Source organism: Diadema setosum, chromosome 9, assembly GCF_964275005.1.
Source record: "Diadema setosum chromosome 9, eeDiaSeto1, whole genome shotgun sequence".
NCBI lineage: Eukaryota > Metazoa > Echinodermata > Echinoidea > Diadematoida > Diadematidae > Diadema > Diadema setosum.
The window spans coordinates 40,044,273-40,063,833 of record NC_092693.1 but is presented as its reverse complement, the minus strand read 5'-3'; the positions used below and the strand labels follow the sequence as shown (position 1 = coordinate 40,063,833).

At 37.8% G+C, this 19,561-nt stretch overlaps 2 protein-coding genes across 2 annotated transcripts in view; one reads left to right on the top strand and one right to left on the bottom strand.

Moving 5' to 3' along the window:
* LOC140233050 (uncharacterized) overlaps nt 1-4,838 on the bottom strand; it is a 48,587-nt gene extending 43,749 nt beyond the window's left edge. The window contains exon 1 of the mRNA XM_072313160.1: nt 4,735-4,838. The gene's annotated coding sequence lies outside the window, so the exon portion shown is untranslated. The remainder of the gene's footprint in view (nt 1-4,734) is intronic.
* A 269-nt stretch (nt 4,839-5,107) lies between these two features.
* Nucleotides 5,108-17,868, top strand: LOC140233053 (deubiquitinase OTUD6B-like). Its single transcript, XM_072313164.1, has 9 exons — nt 5,108-5,186; nt 9,658-9,836; nt 10,511-10,600; nt 11,565-11,702; nt 12,230-12,295; nt 13,614-13,722; nt 14,216-14,277; nt 15,153-15,262; nt 16,396-17,868. The coding sequence occupies exons 1-9, from the start codon at nt 5,132-5,134 to the stop codon at nt 16,478-16,480; spliced, it is 894 nt and encodes a 297-aa protein (XP_072169265.1). The 5' UTR covers nt 5,108-5,131; the 3' UTR covers nt 16,481-17,868.
* The last annotated feature ends 1,693 nt before the right edge of the window (nt 17,869-19,561 follow it).

Genomic DNA, 19,561 nt, shown 5'->3' with positions numbered 1-19,561 from the left:
ACATAATGTTCAAAATAAAGCCATGAAATACTGACACTTACACATATCAGTGAAAGAAGTATAACATTTACAATGTACACGGTACATAGTGTGTATAGATGCAAAGCAGTATAACTGGTGATACTGGGGATAAATTCTAGAAGCTGATTTCACCATTCAACTCCCACAATGCCACATCATACACGTTCAATTCACATAGATAAACAGTTCCATTGTTTATTAAGTTTTTGAAAATTGGACTTAACAGTACTAGAACATGCCTAGAATTTGAAAGTTTTACAAACCTTTTTTTTACAGAATAGTGATATTGACCACTAGTACAAAATGTAAATGATATATGAAATAATCTGAGATAATCTACAATGTAGTCATCAATTCACACCTCTCCCTTTAGATTGTCTACAAAAAAACAAAAAAAAAATCAATTCATGTTTTGACAGATAATCTAACAAGTTCTGCAACCACTGTCCCTAAAAGTCATCACTGATGCAGTATTACAGCACTAGAAGCAGTGAGGCAAACAACACAATTTTTTTTTAATCATTAAATTGAATTCGTGCAAAATATAAAATATAGTAAAGATTTTAGGGTAGGTCAGTGTTGTGCCATTATTTCATTAAATTTTCATATATTGCACATTGTATGTGACTGCTAAAGATTTCTATTTTATGAGACAACATAAAACTTTGAAGTTTCACAACTGTCTCACATTAGGCTGACTACATGTATGTATGGTACCTCTGCCATTCTCTTTGTTTGATTTCAGTGCTCAGAGAGTTCCTGCAATGTATACAATGTACAGTACATTGTTTACCATACGAAAGATTCAATGCATAATGGACTACCTAGTTCAAGAAGATAATGTATTCTACACTGAAGTGACTTTGTTTGTGGCTACACTGTCTACTTAACTTGACGTAGCGCCTTATTAAAGATTGCACTCTTACAAAACATGAACTTTGAGATAATCCTTGAACTCAAGGAAGTGATTGTATCAACATCATTCAGTTCTCATTTTTCCACAGCTAATTGCAGTACAGATCAGGAAGTACATCACATTTCTCAAGTTTGGCTAAACCACAAATAATCATTAACTGTACTAAGACATAGCATTTACATTGCACTTGATGTCACCACAAAGTAAAACACTATTGATGTACATGTACTTTAGAAGTGTAGAACTATTTCAAGTATACATTTACATGGTCTACTGTTTCCACTGAATAAGAAAATGCTAAGAATGAATAACATCACACAAGGCAAGCAGTTTCAAATGCTGGATGTTCTTAGTACTTCACATGAAATATACACTTGTAATATGACTTAAAGGTAGGGGATACCTTTTACAGACCTCCCAAAATGCAGCAAAACATTAAATATGAACCTCAGGGGACTTGTTTAGGCCACTGCTGAGAAATTAGGAAGTCAACATTTATCTACAATTTGAATAATGCACAAAACTCAACTACTCAGTAGTTCTGTGTGTCAGCCACACTTAAGCCTTTTTGTTGGAGTCTTCTGTATCTTTTATCTATAAACACAAATCTAAAAGTATAAGAGCTGATGTAATAACATATAGAGTGTGTGGCAAGAATCCAATATAGAAATGTTTGTAAGTTTGGATGAACTTTCTTCACAAAATATACATGATGGCCACACATGCAGTGCATGGGTCTGCAAAGGTAGCCTAGTAATGTATTGGAATTTACGGTGAGCCCCGAAAAAAATTCAATTCAAAATCTAACGGTCAATAAAAATGTACTAAATGTTACCTTCCACTTTCAATACTTTATGGGAGTTTCTAAAATGATACTCTCTTCAACATACTCCCTACCTTTAAGACGAGACGGGAGTATACCTGAATTCCCAGATAATTTTCTGTTAGCCTCATATTAGTTCTACAAGTAAGCTTTAAAGACTATAGTAAGCTGCATGGCATGTACTTTTTTTCCCCCTTTCTTTCTTTTCTTTGTTGTTTGGAGGGGGTGTTTTGTTTTCAGGCAATTACGAAAGATGAGGCTAGTGTATCATTAAAGCAGGGCAAATATCTCTAGGTTTTAATTGATACCAAGAAATGATTCAATACGTTATGCATTCCTGAGTAGTCTACAATCATTAAAATCTATTCACTTGGCTTAGCCTGCAGCTGTAGACTATACTAGAATTCCACAGAACTTTCTTCTAAAGGATCCTTTCTCTCTACCCTCTTACAAACAAAAAAGTCCTCTGTTCAGAATTCACACAATGCTCCACAGAACATAATCCACAGGTCTAGACAGTGTATGTCCTTCATAGGGCTCACATTGTTTGCTTCAGTCTCATGTATTGTATTACATTTGTAGTATACTTGAAGAACTGTCTCATGAGGTAGGCCTAGGCTACAGGAGAACCCCTGCAATATCAGTACTATGGTTCTACCTCTTACCAATGCATGTCTGAAGGTGGAAGAATAATGATAATCACATGATGCTTCTTTATGGTCATCACACAACTAGAGCTTGTTCTAAAATGACTGAATTCTAGTAAAACAAAGAAGTGATACTTGTGTATCTTCAATCTCTTCCTCTTCCGTCATTTTGTTTTCTCACAGCATGAAATATCGGTAAATTATATATCAATGCCTTTTAACAGATCTAACATATCTCTGGATGTCCAATTTATGAGGAACTCACTTGAAAGAAAATTATATGCTGTGGTGCTGCTAGTAAAAGTCACTTTAATGACTACCATGTGCCTGTGTGTGTGTGTGGGGGGGGGGGGGGGGGACATGCTACAATTGCACACACTGGCGCTGGTGTGACTGTCTGGGACCAGTAAAAATTCCTGTTGGACATTTCAGTCATTTTTTTTTTTCAGGAATGGACTGGTCAGTAAAAAATGAAAAAACTGGGTACCTACTGGTCCAACAGACAGATCGGACCAGCAGAAAAGAAAAACAGTTTAATGTGCAGCCCTGCCCATACATTGTAAAAAGGACCAAACTATGGTTTTTATACAATTCTACAAATTGGTCAGACATGTTAATGAAAGATTTAATACCAGTCATTGTTTGAATCACGGGGGGGGGGGGGGGGGGGGGGGGGCATGTAGTAGTCAGTGTATTGTGTTGGTGTAATTCAAGCGCAAAAGATAAAGTACGACTTTCAAGCAATATGAATATATCCATTATATCCAGTTATTTGGAATGGTTTATGCATTGGCATTCAAATAGTCACAATCATTGTTTAGATCAATTGGTGTTGCAATGGTCAAAATCTCATAGAGCTGTTGCCTTTCTTGAATTTACAGCTGTATCTAAATTTTAGAAGTATTTAGTAGGGGTAGAGAAAATTAATGAAATGAAAATGACATTTAAAAAAAAAAAAATCATGAGTAGAAATCAACTGGTGAATGAAAGAGCTCAAGGATGTTGATCCTGCTGTAAACAGCAAAAATCATACACTTAAACAAAATAAATTTCACACAAACAGGATTTTTATTGGGAGTTGTATACTTTGCTAATAAGGTTGTATACTTTGCTAATAAGTTGTATACTTTGCTAATAAGGTTGTATACTTTGCTAATAAGTTGTATACTTTGCTAATAAGGTCACACATAATAATCATGTTACCGGTACCTTCTATTTAAATACAATATGTATCCACAAGACACCTCCAATTGTGTTGAACAGGTTTACAGACAATGGTACAACAAACACTGCAGGCTTTCCCACCATCAAATGTGGCAAAAGAAATTGGGTATTTTATTAACTTTGTTACAACTCAAAAGCATCATCATCGGAAACATAGTAATTGCACAAATCACAGACTACCCACTACTGCCCAGGATCTAATAATCTCATGTTTAATATTACAAGCTTTGTATTGACAATAATCATCAAAATGAAATCATTTACACTGTACAGCTGTAGACAAAGAAATCTGTCTGGCTGGCTGGAGGAGCTAGGAGTGTTATAACACTTTTTTTTTTTTTCACTTTTTAATGTCCTCCTCCAGAGATTCAGTGAAGCCAGACGTAGTCTCCATAAATCATATCCCTGATGACAAGATACAGACTGACCTTTCAGTCAGGTACAGCTGTAAAAGCGCAATGAGTACATTTCATTTCAAACTAAGAATTATACAAAATTTATGCTTGGCAATGACAAAGAAATTCTTTCAAGAATCTCTTTGTCATTTGTCATGCTACATGAATTATAATGAATGGCAGCAAAAGGATTGGTATATTACTTTGCCATACATTTTCTGAAATCATGGATCACTTTGGTGTCAGATACTGGTGCTTCCACTCTCTAATACTGGTACTTCCACTCTCTAGATTTCATTTAGGCCTAATAAATATACTCCAGGGATAAATTATGTGCTTAATACTCGTACTGCCACAGGAGACGATTTTCCTTGTTTATAGGGAGCTGGAGAGGTAAGTCCTTTTGGGGCCATCAATTATCATACAAATCTATTATGTGGATTGTGAAAATGAAGTGAAAGTCATGAGAAAAACAAAAACAATGTCAATGACACGTCTTGGCCATCGACAGGTCCCGACTGCTGAATCGTCTCCTCAATAATCCACTACCTCCATCATACGCCGACTTCCATCACCATCGCCGCCCACCGTGCCGTGAGCAGTGAGTTAGGAACATGAACAACTGAACACGAGATACAATGGCGAAATTAGAAAAAACCTAGAATTTAAGGACAAAAAGAGATCAACACTCATGTCGAGTCTACTTACATTCCACAAACACAACAGAAGGTTACAGCATCTCGCCACACGAGGAGTAGACAAGATAAAATTCACGGCTTACTGATACTCCTGCCTGCCTACGCGATTCACACGGTTAGTGGTGAGAGCCAGCTGAGATACGTAGATGCTGAATGTTATCATTGTGCAGACTGACTGGTGGTGTACGGCGGTCGCGGTACCACCGGTGGTGGAGCCGGTAGGGTGGCCGTGTGGGGCCGCGCACGGGTACGTTTTACGGTGCAAGTGGTAGACGATCGAATGCTGAGCGATGCGCGAAGGCATGTGATCCGGTTTTTGCACGCAAAAAAGCCTGCGATGCATCTGCTGCATGCATGCACTGTGCTCGTAAAGCGTGGCCCACGTCATTGGGAGCGGACAAGCCAAAATGGATCTTGAATTTATAGAACAAAAACATCGTAAGGAAAAGAAAGAGCTCCAAGGTATGCCCGTATCTATAGTTATACCACAGAGAAGACGTTCTTGATTATTGCTTTGTGTGTGTGTTTAAGCTTTGAATTATGATTTTCTTTTTCTTTTTTTTTTCCTCCCGTCACAATCACATACATTACACTACAGTCCCACTCATGCATGTTGATGTTGTGTGTATCCTGTGTAAGTGTGCAAATGGCGACACTGTACTCTGTATCATCTTACTGCACTGTGCACTGTGTGTGGTGCTGCTAGAGTATCTGTGCTGTGTGTTTTACTAGCAACTTGAGTCAAGAGCTTACATGTGCATTATGGGGGTGTTTCATAAAGCTGTTCGTAAAGTTACGAACGACTTACGAGCGGCTGGTGATCAGTTCTTGTGCTGAATTATGGAAATTCTGATAAGTATAGCACATCAGAACTGATCGCCAGTCGCTCTAAAGTCGTTCGTAACTTTATGAACAGCTTTATGAAACAGGGCTGAAGTGCAAGTGATCACCAGCACCATTCGCTCGTAAGTTGTTCGTAACTTTACGAACGTGAAACACCCCCTAGCTAGATGCCTATGCGAGCAGCGCTAGCTCGAATGCTAATGAAATCTTTCAAAAGCGGTATTCTACCGCCAAATGCGGTAGAGTTGGCAAGTATGCAACTTATGGGCGACTGGTGATCAGTTCTGGTGGTATGGTGCAGCGGGGAGAGAGGGCGCAAAACTAATAATTAGTCGTAACGAAGGTAGCTTTTTATGCCTCCGCCACGAAGTGGTGCCGGAGGCATTATGTTTTCGGGTTGTCCGTCCTTCCATCCGTCCGTCCTTCCTTCCATCCGTCTGTCCGTCTGTCCGTCCGTCCGTCCATCCTTCCATCCGTCCATCCGTTATGAATTTTGTGGACAGCGTAACTAAAAAAAACTTTTGAGGTATCCACTTGATACTTGGCATGTATGTGTAATACTCTTCATCTTCACCAACCACCACGTAATCTCCATTCATCAAACTTGCTAAAATTACAGGTACCTCGAATCAAGCATAATTGGGGGGATCGGGCTTTTTCATATATGGGCCTAGCCCCGGAGACCGCGCCACAAGGCGCGGTCCTGGCTGCTACCTCGCAGCTGAGCAGGAGCAAAAATCATGAATAACTCCATTGCCACATTCACGGCGACTGCACAAATAAAGAACGGCTAAATTTCTATCATAAACACAGTGACAATAAAAAATGAAATATACATTCCCTTTTCGACTTGGTTCTTCTCACCCATTTATCTGGAAACTGCAAAATTTTCCACATTTATTAGGAGTAATAAGCGGCTGCCCCAGTCAGTAGTGGAGAGACTTGCTGCCATATCCATTAGTATGCATCTACGCATGCGTAAACAATGACGTCAACGTTACGGACGCTCAAGGATATGAATGATGCACCATCGCACGGTGCATATAAGGTGAAAAGAATATGCATCATGTAGCGAGCAATACAGCTGTCAATGCACTGCACTGCATGCATGCTGTGCGCATGTGCAAGTGATTGTGAGTTTTAGTGAGCATCGGTGAGCTAAAGATATTCGCCTTATAAGACAATATTTTCTGCATCATAAGCAATGAAATACATCAAACAGTCAGCGAAATGAATCATTTAGGTTTAATCGACCCATGTAAGTATTCCTACTAGTTTTTGTTGAAAAATTAAGGAAGCATAGCGCGGAAACGGCACCGTTTTGTGCAAGTCCTCGATCTTGATGCGAAAAAGGCGCAGCCGCCACACATCGTGTGGCGGCTGTCGCAGTTAATATGGGCCCAAAATTATGGAATGGCCTACCAAAATCTCTTGGAGAAGCATCTTCCATTGATGGTTTCAAAAAGAATCTCAAGACCTACATTTTCAATTTAAATTGACCATACCTGTATGTATATGTGTACGTATATATTGTTAGTTGGTTTATTGTCTTATCATTTTCTGTGATACTGTTGTATTCACGTGACACAATATGTACTTTGTTCTAGTATAGCGCCTTGAGTACCTTTTTTAGGTAGAAATGAGCGCTTTATAAGTCTCACTATTATTATTATTAGGGGGTGAAGTTGTGCCTATCAACTTTTGGGTGCACATGCTCAAGGTCAAAGGTCAAAAGGTCAAGGTCAAATGCTCAACATTTCACTATTTCCCCTATATCTATGCAATGCCTGAAGATATTTTATTGAAACTTAGTGTATTCATGTATTACCCAATTAAGATTCTCTGGTGAAAGTTTGGGGTCATGAGGTCAAAGGTCAAAAGGTTTGTAAAAATGTTAAAATTTCACTTTTATCTCCACATCTTGAAAAATATTGTTCAAGGTACAGTTGTATCTTCGTGGAACATAGTATATAAATGCATGTACTTGCTGGCAGTGATTATCTAGGAAATTTTGGGTTCATGGGGTCAAAGGTCAGGGTTAAAGTTCGAGGATAACACTTCAAAATTTTACTATATCCCTCATATTTATGCAATGCCTGCAGGATTATTTTCTTTTTAAACTTGCTGCATGCATGTTTAACCCAATAGTTATAGAGATTCTCTGAGAAGTGTGTTTTTCTTTTGCCAAAAAGGTCAAAGGTCAAAAGGTCAACAAGTGAAAGTGCTGAACTTTACTTCTTCCTCCATATCTTGGAAGTGGCTCAAGTTATCTTGAAACTTACAATGTAGTACATATTTATGCATGTTCTGCCTTACAATTATTCTCCTATGAGTTTTAGGATCAAAGGTCAAGGGTCAAAGGCCAGATGAAACTGGTTACAATTTACTATTCAATACAGAAATTGCACTTTTTCTCCGTACCTTGAAAATTACTCAATGCATAAACTTATGAAGGGGTCAAAATCAAGGAAAAGTCCTAAAATCCCCAAATACATGCTCTCTCATTCATTCAATTAAACCTAGGTCAGGGAAGGTGAACATTCAACACATTTGTGACAAACTTGTCATTTTAATATTTTGCCAGTTTTATGAAAATGTAAGACAACACACATTGTCCACAATATACTATATACCTATTAGGAGAATCATGCATTATGGCGGAGGCATACCAGTCGCCATAGCGACATTTCTAGTTTCTGTTCTACATGTATCTTGCTTCTGAAGACTTCTGGAGATGGGCTGTTGATTACTGTTGCTGGAAGGTGATTCCAAGCAAAGGAGTGCTCACAAAAAAATGAATATTTATATTGCTCCGTGTTACAGTGATGAACTTTGAACAATTTGTCGTGGTTTTTCACTTGTCTTTCTAAAATATTTTGAGTTTTATAATCTTTGAACTGTTTAATTTTGATACTTCTTTTAGGTCTTGTCCTGATCAAAAAATTATCAATGAGTACACCCGGGACCAACCCCTCGACCGCTTTGAAGTGTTGGTCTATTCGGGACTTTGGAAGTCATGACGCATGCCACCATGACACAAAAAAGTGGGCAAAATCATGAAATCGGCCCCACCGCAGTGCACATGCATCCGTGCGTTAGCAAGAAAGGTTTAGGGTTTATAGGGTTAGTTTAGGGTTGTATTTATTCGAGGGACATTACGAAGTCTTTCCGAGAACAGTAGGGAGAAAGAAAAGAAAGAACAAAGGAAAAAATGGGGAAAAAGGAAGAACAAAAAAATGTTCGATGGTGGAAATCGGCCCTGCCTCTGTATCAATCTCACGTAAACGCCGTTTAGTGGGGCCACATTTACACTGTACGAGTATTATACTGTGGAAGAAAGCCCCACCGCCATGCTTGTGTACAGCTGAACGCCACACGGTGGGGCTGAATTTACAAGTATAAACAGCCAAGACGCCGAACCATACAGCTGTAGTATTTAATACATAGAAGCCCTAGTAGCACAGAAACACAGTGTTGGGGCCTATTTCACGAGTATGCCAGAAAGTGCAATAGATCTAACATTAGAATGTAAATCATATACTGTAAAAGTGGAAATTTTCGCACATTTCGCGCAACCAGAAGCTAGCGCGAAAATAAAAGTACGCAAATATTTTTGCGTGCCATACATTCCAGTAATTGACGTCTTGATTCTGCGGAATTTAAAACACGCGAAACTCTTCTTACTCGACCAAGCTCGAAAAATTAGTCTCGCAAAAACATCCACTTTTACAGTAGAATGACAATTGAATTTACCACTGGTACAAAGGGAGTGCAAACAAAAATAGAATGGTTCTATGTCATGTCTGTGAACAATTGTGAATTACGCAAGTGGTATCTATCAACAGGCTGCAGATTTTTTTCTGCTTTAGTGCTTTAGTGCATAGTAGGGTGAGGGGGAGGGGGGAGGCAGCTAGCTGCAGGCCACAGGGGTCAGGGTCAATAGTATACCCCTCCCCCTCCTCCCCACCAGAGCTGGAAACTCATTTGTCCCATTGCATTTTTTTTCTGATTTCTTTTTTGAAGAGCTTGAACTATTATTTCTATATTAGCTGCTAATTACATTTATTGTTGCAATGATTTTAAATGACAGCAAAAATTCAAGGGATTAAGAAGGCAGTTCCCAAGGGAGACAAGAGGCGGAAGAGAGAAGCCACAGAGGAGATTGCTCGCTTGGAGGCGGAACTAGAAGAAAGACATCAGACAGAGCTAGCTGCCCATCATGCTGAGAGTGGTGCTGAATCGGGAGCAGAAAACCCTCAGGCTCAAAATGTGAGTGCCTCTGTGGTAAGATTTTAGCTCTCATGTTTGCATCTTATTTTTCTTGGGCACAGCTCAAGTAGGTAAACATTTAATGACAAATTTCATAAACAGCATTGAACATTATGAAATCATCAGATTTCTCTTTGAGAGATACCACATGCTATATCACATGTTCATTTTATTGTTTAGTAGTCATATGCAATTCACAGAAATCACAAATCTGATACATGTATATTTCAGCTTGTAGGATGTAGAGGTGCATGAAGAGACTACATTAGGTACTCGTGCAAGGCCTTGATTGGCTGAAAATATATTAAAACTTTTGTACAGTATTGATGTTTTGCATGTCATGGATGTTCTCCTTTATGTTTTATCATTGTTGAACTGTTGAACTAGATTAAAGAGATGTCTACTCTGTTTAAATGTATAATCACACACCTAAGAGTAACATATAATCATAGTTTATTTATATCCCAAATAACTTTTGATGGAGAAGTGAAAAAGTGATAAATGCCTGCCAACGTATAAGTCATCTTTCCAAGTTGTCATCACCGTAACAACTGTTGATAAGTGTAGCTTGTTCTATGTATTTCCTCCTTTCATGCAGTCATAGTTATGGTAGTATGATTATTTCCACCTTTTAAACATCTTTTTGTTTTTGTATTTTACCCTGAATGTTTCAGGAAAACCCAGAAGATTTGTTGGAGAGGCTTGATATTTCTGACACAGCTGAGGAAAAACCCCAGAAGATCTCTAAAGCTCAAAAGAGAAGGGTAAGTGCATTCTGTATCAAATCATTTATTTTCAAAGCAGCCATGGATAATCTTACTCATCTTTCAGCACAAGACTATAGTATCAAACAGGTTACTCAGTTGACGAGAGCCACGCAACCAAATTCCTATCAGGTAACATACTTGAGAACTGAATCGCATCGCCATTCGTTCTTTCCAAGAACTGTAAGGAGCTGGAATTCCCTGTTGTCAGAAATTGTTTCAGCGCCATCTGTGGGATCATTCCGTAACCGACTAACGGTTGATCACAGTGGCTAGTTATTTTCTCCAACTTTGTTCTGTGCTTGTAAATATCTGTAAATAAATTATATTATAATGTAAATAGCACAGTCTGCAAGAATCTTCAGCCTATTGAAGGAGGCAGACTTAACCAGAAGAAGTAAAAGAAGAAGAGAGAAAGTGTGGCTAGTCACAGCTAATTAAGTTTAGTGGAGTATTAATGTTAGAACAAGATTATCATCCTTAAAATAGTTTTCAATTTGATAAGGTATTCATGACATACATGTAGTCAATGAGCAAGTGCTGTACCGTCTGAAGTAAAAGACCTTTTTTTTCCAGTATCTTGAAGGAAAATAAAGTTTTGTGTATTATACTGATTTTATGTAGAATTTGTAACTAATTTCACAGTATTTTACAGAAAAAAAGAATCTTCCAAAAGCATTGGAAGCAAATTGAGGGCGAAAAACTGGCATGCAGTATCAATTAAGGTTTGTTGTCTATTCAAATACATTTTTGATAAAGTTATTTTATCAAATTGTTTGATAATTGTAAGGTGTCCATCCATTTTTGTAGTATTCTTGCAACACAAACACACTCTTATAATTGCATCCGGAAAGAAATTGATCTCCACTTCCTGGCAAAGGGAAGGATACAAACAAGCACACAAACTCAAGTTTTCACCAGTATAGATATTTTCACTTACTCATGTCTATATTTTAATTTTCAGAACAAGAAAGCACAGGAGGAGAAAGAACGAGCTGACCGCATCGCTGAGGCAGAGAAAGATAATGTGAACAGTGCCAGGAATAAAGAAACTAAACAATTTGCTGCTATCATGGCAGAGAAAAATATGAGAATTAAACAGGTAAATATCACTAAATGGAAGCAGTAAAATGATTAAGAGACTCCTAAGATTTTATGATAAAATGAAATGTTTATCACAGAAATGATGTTCACAAAGGCCTTAAAGGAAATGTTGTCATGTGACTTTGAAGTTTGTTTTATAGAAATTCTCACTGCTTGTACACAGAAAAACCAAAATATTGAAGTGTCTCTTTCTTGTAGAATTTGATATGAAATATTGAACCTGACAACCTTAGGGCATCTTTATACAGTGATATGATCAAAACGTCAATTAAAGTTTGGGAAACATTGGACAAATCTAATTTACACTGAAATCTGCATCAATAGAGCAAAATCTGTCATCAAGTACTTATCATTATAATTAATTTTGAATTGTTGAAATAACACAGGGAGAAAGCTGATAAGACTGATCATCTTTCGATGCTCTGACAAATTGCTTTACAAACTGGAAATAAAAGTGAGAACTGTGCATTTAACAATGTCAGTGCTTAAATACACATCATCATCATCATTATGTGCTCTCTTCAGATTCCATCAGATGGTCACTGTTTGTACAATGCTGTGGTCCATCAGCTTCTCATCCAGGATATTGAGGTAAGGATTCTAATCAAATGAAATGAAATATGGTCATTCTTTCTCAAAGAAAGCATGATAATGTACACGAAATCCATAATATGACCGAAACGTTAAGGACATGAGAACAAATATTGAAAAAACATTAGGCAAAATATAAGTTTGTTGACTTTCCTAATGTTGCATTTTAGTGGAATCTTGGGAATAGTTACTTGAATTCATATCTGTGACATTGATTTTGATTTGAATTTGAATTTGTTAGTTAATGTAACAACTTCAGAAGCAATTGATGCTTGTAAGCAATTGTACCATGCAAGTTCCCTCCAAAGAATTCAGCAATGAGGCTAAAGTGCCTTGCTGAGGGGCACAACCACTGCAGCCAGGGGACTTGTACCAGGAACCTCATGATTAATGGTCTGTGGTCTTATCCACTGAGCCATGACAGCTCTATACAAAACTTGCAGAATATTAATTTGTGTTTATAGTGTTGAAAATTAATTTTTAAATTCCTTATTCATAACTCTTCAAGTTGACTTTACAGGAGAACACATCTGCCAGGATACAGCACAATCATTCCATCATTCACTGTCTAGGAAAAACATATTCTGTGTTTCTTCTTTTTCCTTTTTCTTTTTTTTTCTGTTCTTGTATCAAACGAGGATTTAATGTGAGTGATAATGAGCCACAAGGTTGAGGCTTTTTTATCAAGGCCCCAGTAGGACAATGTCTTGAGTGGCATGATGACTTGCAAACCGTCATAGCCATTCCTTTTGCCCTGTGCCCTTAAGATTTTATTGTTCTACTGCTTTAAACTTACGGGCTGTATTACTCATTAAATTCCAGAACTCTTCCTTTCTAGTAGATTGCATCTCAATGGATATATGTTTAAGTTAGTGTTGTGTGCCTCATTAATTGACCTGCGATGTGTCTTCCATGTTAGTTTACATTTGAATTATGACAAAGCTGAATTGAGCGAAATTAACGTTTGTACCTTCCGTAATGTTTTGTCGGTTGGGTCACTTTCTCATGGCAAACATTGATTACTCTCTCATAATTTGAGTTACCACTTGCCACTTTCAGGACTGCACACTAACCCAATTTTTCTACTGGTCTGACCTGTCTGTCTGACCAGTAGGTACCCAGTTTTTCCATCTTTTATTGGTTTATTCCTGAAAAAGTTAATGGTCCGACAGTGATTTTTACTAGTCCTGGACCATCGGACCAGTGCCAGTGTGCAGCGTTGCACTTTAACCATAGTGTTTTACAGTAATGTTATCTTGAACCATAGTTTGAAATGGGATTCATACTAATTCACTCAGTCCATGAAATTCTTTTGCAGGAGACCATGCTGAACCTGAGGCAGAGGGTATCAGATCACATGAGAGCCAATCTGGAAGAATTTCTATGTTTCCTCACCAAACCTGACACTGGAGATGTCTTCACTCCTGGTGAGTTTCCATGGCAACCACACGCCAAGCTGGGTATAGACTTCAGATAAATGGCAGCACCAACTGATCATGGTGATTGTGAAGATCAAGCATTGTGGTGTACATGAGGTGAAATCAATGATTTTCTCATGGCTGTAGGAATCAGTTTTGGTTTTTGTAACAGTGGAGAACAAACTGTGAATGTAAAATTCAGTAGTTAATTGATGGCTTGAGAAGTTTAAAGGCAATTAGGAAATCATCAGACCTCAACGTCCTCCAACAGTTGTTAATTTTAGACATCAGCATATTCAGCCATTTGTCTTGGTGATGATAATTGACAAATCACATCGAAAAATTCTTTTAGAAACCAGTTAGTAAAACCATTGACTGTTCCGTAGATTTTAGGGTCATTTGGAGTGTCTTGTGACTTATTTGTAGGAAGTAGGTTGGAGATCAGATTTAGTGATGATTTTGGTTGTAGATTGATGTTTGACTTTCTTGGTTATATTTCCAGAGGAGTATGAGAAGTACTGTGATGACATTGCTCACACAGCAGCTTGGGGAGGTCACCATGAGGTGAGTCAGGATGCTGCTGAACAAGTTGAAATTCTCATGTACAGACGTTTTCATATTTCGTTGATTTCTCTGTTGTGAGCATGTTGTAATGGTTAGTTCTCCTTTCATAAGATAAACAAGAAAGAGTTACAAGTGACAATACTCTCTACTGAGTGTTTTTACTCAATGATTCCCTGTACATAAACAAATTGTTGGTTCTGCATTTGAAATATTGTACTAGCTAGTTGTTATACCCCAGATATAGCTACATCATGGCCCATGCAGCATGCTAGAGCTTCAGGAGCTACTGACTACATGCAATTCAGCACTGGCATTACTTGATCTTTTTTTTTTCTTTGTTAGAAATTATATATTCATGCATTGTTTTCACACATTTTATATTTGCACATTGTTATTTTCGCAGCTCAAAGGTTATTCACAAAATTAACAACAATAAAACCACCGCAAAAATTTCAGCTCGTGCAGTATCACATTTCTCTCCAGTTTGCTGTGTCGTGTCTTGATGATCCTTTCAAGATTATGATGGCTTTTCTACAGTCGTAACAGTCAGGAGTCAAATTCAGAATCTGCCCTTTTCTTTACTAAGGAAAATTAAAGAAAAGAGAAATATATAGGCATATAGAGAACTAATCAAAATGAAGAGACATAGCTTTCTTATGATATATACTGGTGTCCTCATAAATGTCTTCAAATGAATTTATGTTCTCTGGTGAGCAATCATAAGAGGGCAACAACTTGAATTAAACAGCCTTAAAAGCAGGAATGAAACGAATTATAACAACTTACTCATAAGACCAGTCATATCAAACACAGTATTGTCAGTTCATTGAAAACTATGGTGATGTTACATTTATGTTGCTTTATCTATTGCTCAGATGAAGGCTATAGCTGAACTGTACAAGAGACCTATACAAGTATGGCAGGCTGAGGGGCCTGCATTGACTATAGGGGAACAGTTTGATTCTGAGGAACCTATCATGCTATCGTAAGTTGACATACTCTACTTTGTGAGATGATCTGTTATTAGTCAGTTTGCATGGATGTTATCAATCAAGATGAATTACAGGGCAATAGGGACATCATTGAGTAGTATAGATTTTGAATAGAAAAGGGATGTAAATATGGTAGAGATATTTGCACGTTCTTGTGATTACTGGTTCTGCATTGGGTTAGTTTGGTGTAGTTCAAACGTAGCTAATATTGTGTATGATTTGTAGGTTCATTGACTGAGTATATTTTACTACGTACATATATGCTTAACCCATTGAAGACTAGTCCTAAGTGTACTTGGACAGATGTGTATGGGAAATGTGTTACAGCAGAATCAGCTCATCCTCAATTGGTTAAAGATAATAAAAAGTTTTGGTTTTTGGACCTTGGGAGAGCTACAAACACTGAATACTACGGCCAGCGCATGCGCACACAAACATCTTATCCGTTCATGGATTTGAAATTTGTGCGCATGTGATGTGTTCGCATGCACTGGCTGTAGTATTCAGTGTATGTAGCTCTCCCAAGGTCCTCTCGACCGAGTCACATTCAGTCATCAATTCGAACAAAAAGGGACTATTGGCAGAACCAAATGTTGCCCGAAGCCTGTTTTCAATACTTCAACTTAATTGGTAAGTCTTCAAATTTAAGAAATTTTTGGACTTTAAGTTGATATTTACCCGCAATACTAAATCTGTCATGATCCTGAATGCTACAATGCGAAGCCCCATTACGCTATGCGTATGGGGCTGCTGGTCGCAGTTAATTGCATGATTACTAAGACATGAAAGCACTTTGGGGCGAGTAAGTCTCACAGTGTTAGTTATATGAAAGGTACTTTAACCTGAAACACAAACTAAGACAAGGAAATTCAGGGAAACTTTTGAGGTACCAAAACTTTTTGTTATCTTTAACAGGTGTCTTATCCATTCATGCAGTGTCATGTCATTACATGAAAAGGGTACCGGTAATCGGATAAAGCCAGATGAGTTGACAAAATTAATTCCAGGACAATGCGTAAATGAAAGGAAATTCTGCAGAAATGCGATTTTTATTGTACATACAAATTAGTGGTCCACAGAGTGTGAGGCCAATCTTTGAATATCTTTCCCATTTCTTCTGTCACAGGTATCATCGTCATGAATTTGGTCTGGGGGAACACTACAATTCTGTGGTAAAGAAAGAAACCAGTCCAACAGAAGACAAGAGATAACAAAGCCTTTGCTGGACCCAATCTGAGGCTTTTTGTCCAACATATTAGGTCCTGTTCAATTTATTCAGTTTCAAAGCTTTGAATGTCTGAGCACCACTGTATAGTATTGTTGATTGTTGGGTGACTGGAGATGGAGCTATCACAAAATATTCTTGCCTGGATGGTTTTTCAAGCTGATACATGTAACTGCAGTCACCATGGTAAGGAAGGTACAGTCTTCTCCGTGGTGTGAATGCACTATATCGTCGCTGAGGTGACAAGACCTTGTATCTCAAATTTTGGTGAAAAATGACTTTTTAGACTAATGGTCAGATAATCGGTTAAGTGATGTCCTGTCCAAATCCTAACTTTCTTACCCCAAAACTGAAGCCACGATGGTACAGTTGAACCTCTATTATCCGGCCTCCCTTTATCCGGATCTCTCTATTATCCGGACGCAATCTCGCCGTGATTTTTTAATCTTTTTTTAATAATTACGGGAGGAAAGGGGGATTCCCAACTCCTTGAGAACTCCTACACAAACACACATGAATTACATATACTTGATACATTTCTTAATAATTATTTAGTTAAATCATCCCAAGAATTTATAAAAGAAAATGATTTCCGCTTGCAAACACGAACCTCTATTTTGGGGTCTGTTACTGAGTGTAACAATGAAAAGGTTGCAGTATACACATTACTACATGTGGTACTACAATGGGCTACATCAGTACATGTGTATGTGTATGTACATGTATAAAGCATTGAGTCTCCCGTATCCGGCCAAATCCCTTATCCGGATGAGCCCCGGTCCCGACTTGTCCGGATACGAGAGGTTCAACTGTATGTCAAAGGAAAGGCTATTCCATTCGGTATAGTGCTTTGACTGCCATGTTTTTTGGCTCTCCTGAACATCTTACGTTTTGTAGGTACGAGGTCTTGTCACCTCAGCGATGATATGTGATTGAGAGAGAAGCTCTCCACGTCTCAGCAAATATGGTTACAACTTAAACACATGGCTAAATTTTCTAAATGGAGCCGTATTTTGACACTGTCCTGTTCATAGTCAGAGCATTATTTATATATTACAGAGTGGTCATTTGAAGGGTGGGATTAAGAGACCAGCTACAAATTGTCAATGAAATTAAGCAAAATTCTTTCTGAAGATTTGTACAATAAAAGTCAATTGTGCAGACAAGAGTCGGCAGGAATGTATAAAGCTGGATAATCATTTCCTTTCACCTAGAGTTCCTTTTCAATGGTATCATGAAAAAATCTGATTGCAATAGATGTTTATTACAGCAGATTGTAGAAGACAGTTTGCTCTTCAAATGGAGATACAATTGTATTGTGCATAGAGTTTTTCAACCCACCCATGATATCAAATCTTTACTTTACAAAATATGACCCTGTCCCCCCCCCCCCCCAAAAAAAAAAAAACAACAACAACAACAACAAACAAACAAAAAATCCAGTGGATGTTTTCTGTGTCTCCCAGTGCCATGTATTTAAAACAGTTTTTATTCATGTAGTCTTGGATTTTGTTGTGTTTGCCTTTCTGTGATAGGCTGTACACAAGTCAGAAATGATGTGAGGGTGCTATTTTCACACTAAACCTGTTATATATTCCCTAATGAGATGCATTACTATTACTTAAACTTGGAGACCAAAGTAAAGATGTCTTCACTTGAGAGGGATATGATTCTGAAGCTGCCTTTATTTGGCAATGCACATGCACAGCATACATTGAAGACATGTCAGTATGTGGTAAGTGATCCGTTGATACATGACAAAACCCTACTTAATCGTAAGACTTACAATTTTTAGAAATATGATCTTTACATATCTCTTATGTGACACAGATTAGCACAATATCTTTATGAGCCCAAGAACCATTGTGTGTTTAAGTGTAAAACATGCCAGTAGCCATTTAATCGTTGCAGTGCAATGGACTTAATGTAAGTTGTAATGTGTAAGTTACCGTGGTAAAATTCTAGCTCCACTGAATTAAGATCAGCATTGTCAAGTAATGTGAAATTCTTTGTATTTGCTGGTTAAGTGTTGTCCATTTGCTATTCACAATAAGGTTTCATCATATCTTCTGTTGTGTTGTTGTAATGGACATTCACTTTGGACTAAATAGCATACAGTTGTACAGGTACTTTGTAAATCCTGTTTGCTACCCTGAAGACTAGTACATGATGCACATTGTGTAATTATGCTGCCTACTTTGCCATGTTAAATCAATAGATAAAACTCTTGTGATTCAATTGAAAGAAAAATGTATTAAAATTCAATACAGTGCAAATGTTTTGGCATATTTTCTTGGGTAATCATGTATGATATCATGAGTGATTCTCTACCTACTGCATGCATACCATAACTTCAGAGTTTATGAGGATCCAGAAGTGTACAAGAAAATATATCAATCGGTGAATACGTAGCGGTAAAAATGTTTCACCATAAATTATGCATTGTACTCAAGTTCTGTCAAAAATAAATTATTAGATTGAAGTCAAAATGACTCTCTCAGAATCAAATGTCTGATGTTTCATTGCATATTGAAGATTTCTCCAAAGCTTCTTGTTCTGTTTGTTGAATGCAATATTTCAAAAGCACTGTTAAGACATGTATCAAATGAAGCATGGATGACAAAATGTGTCATAGAAGTGCACAAGACTGTGTACCAAGAGGACTATAAAAGCCTTGTTGAGTCTCTGCCAGAAGTGTACTTATTTTGACAGATTTTCCTTTCCCTGTGCTTCTTTCAAATGCTTTGCACATGAGATGGAGGGGGGAGGGGACCAGTAGCCCTTTGAGGCTCAATGTTCGCATGAACTTCCGAATAAATTTTACCTGCACATGTTCCCCACTATTGAAGCAATATCAAAACTGGTAATTAAATTGTAATGACATGTACCTCTTCAGCGGCTTCTCCAATCCATTTTCTTTACCTGAACTGATTTCTGAACTGAAATTTACACCACAATATACTGAGCTGGTCACGCTTGCAGATGGCCCCTCAGTTATTGTGCTCTACAGCCTGATGGGAACCATGTGTAGGCCTACCTTTTGAGTAACTCATGATCACTCCCTTTC

Bases quoted from the DNA above. Each gene is read 5' to 3' on its own strand.
- LOC140233053 (XM_072313164.1), top strand. From the start codon at position 5,132: ATGGATCTTGAATTTATAGAACAAAAACATCGTAAGGAAAAGAAAGAG. The intron at 11,703-12,229 runs GTAAATATCACT...TGCTCTCTTCAG, and splicing joins AAAATATGAGAATTAAACAG to ATTCCATCAGATGGTCACTG. The intron at 12,296-13,613 runs GTAAGGATTCTA...ATTCTTTTGCAG, and splicing joins TTCTCATCCAGGATATTGAG to GAGACCATGCTGAACCTGAG.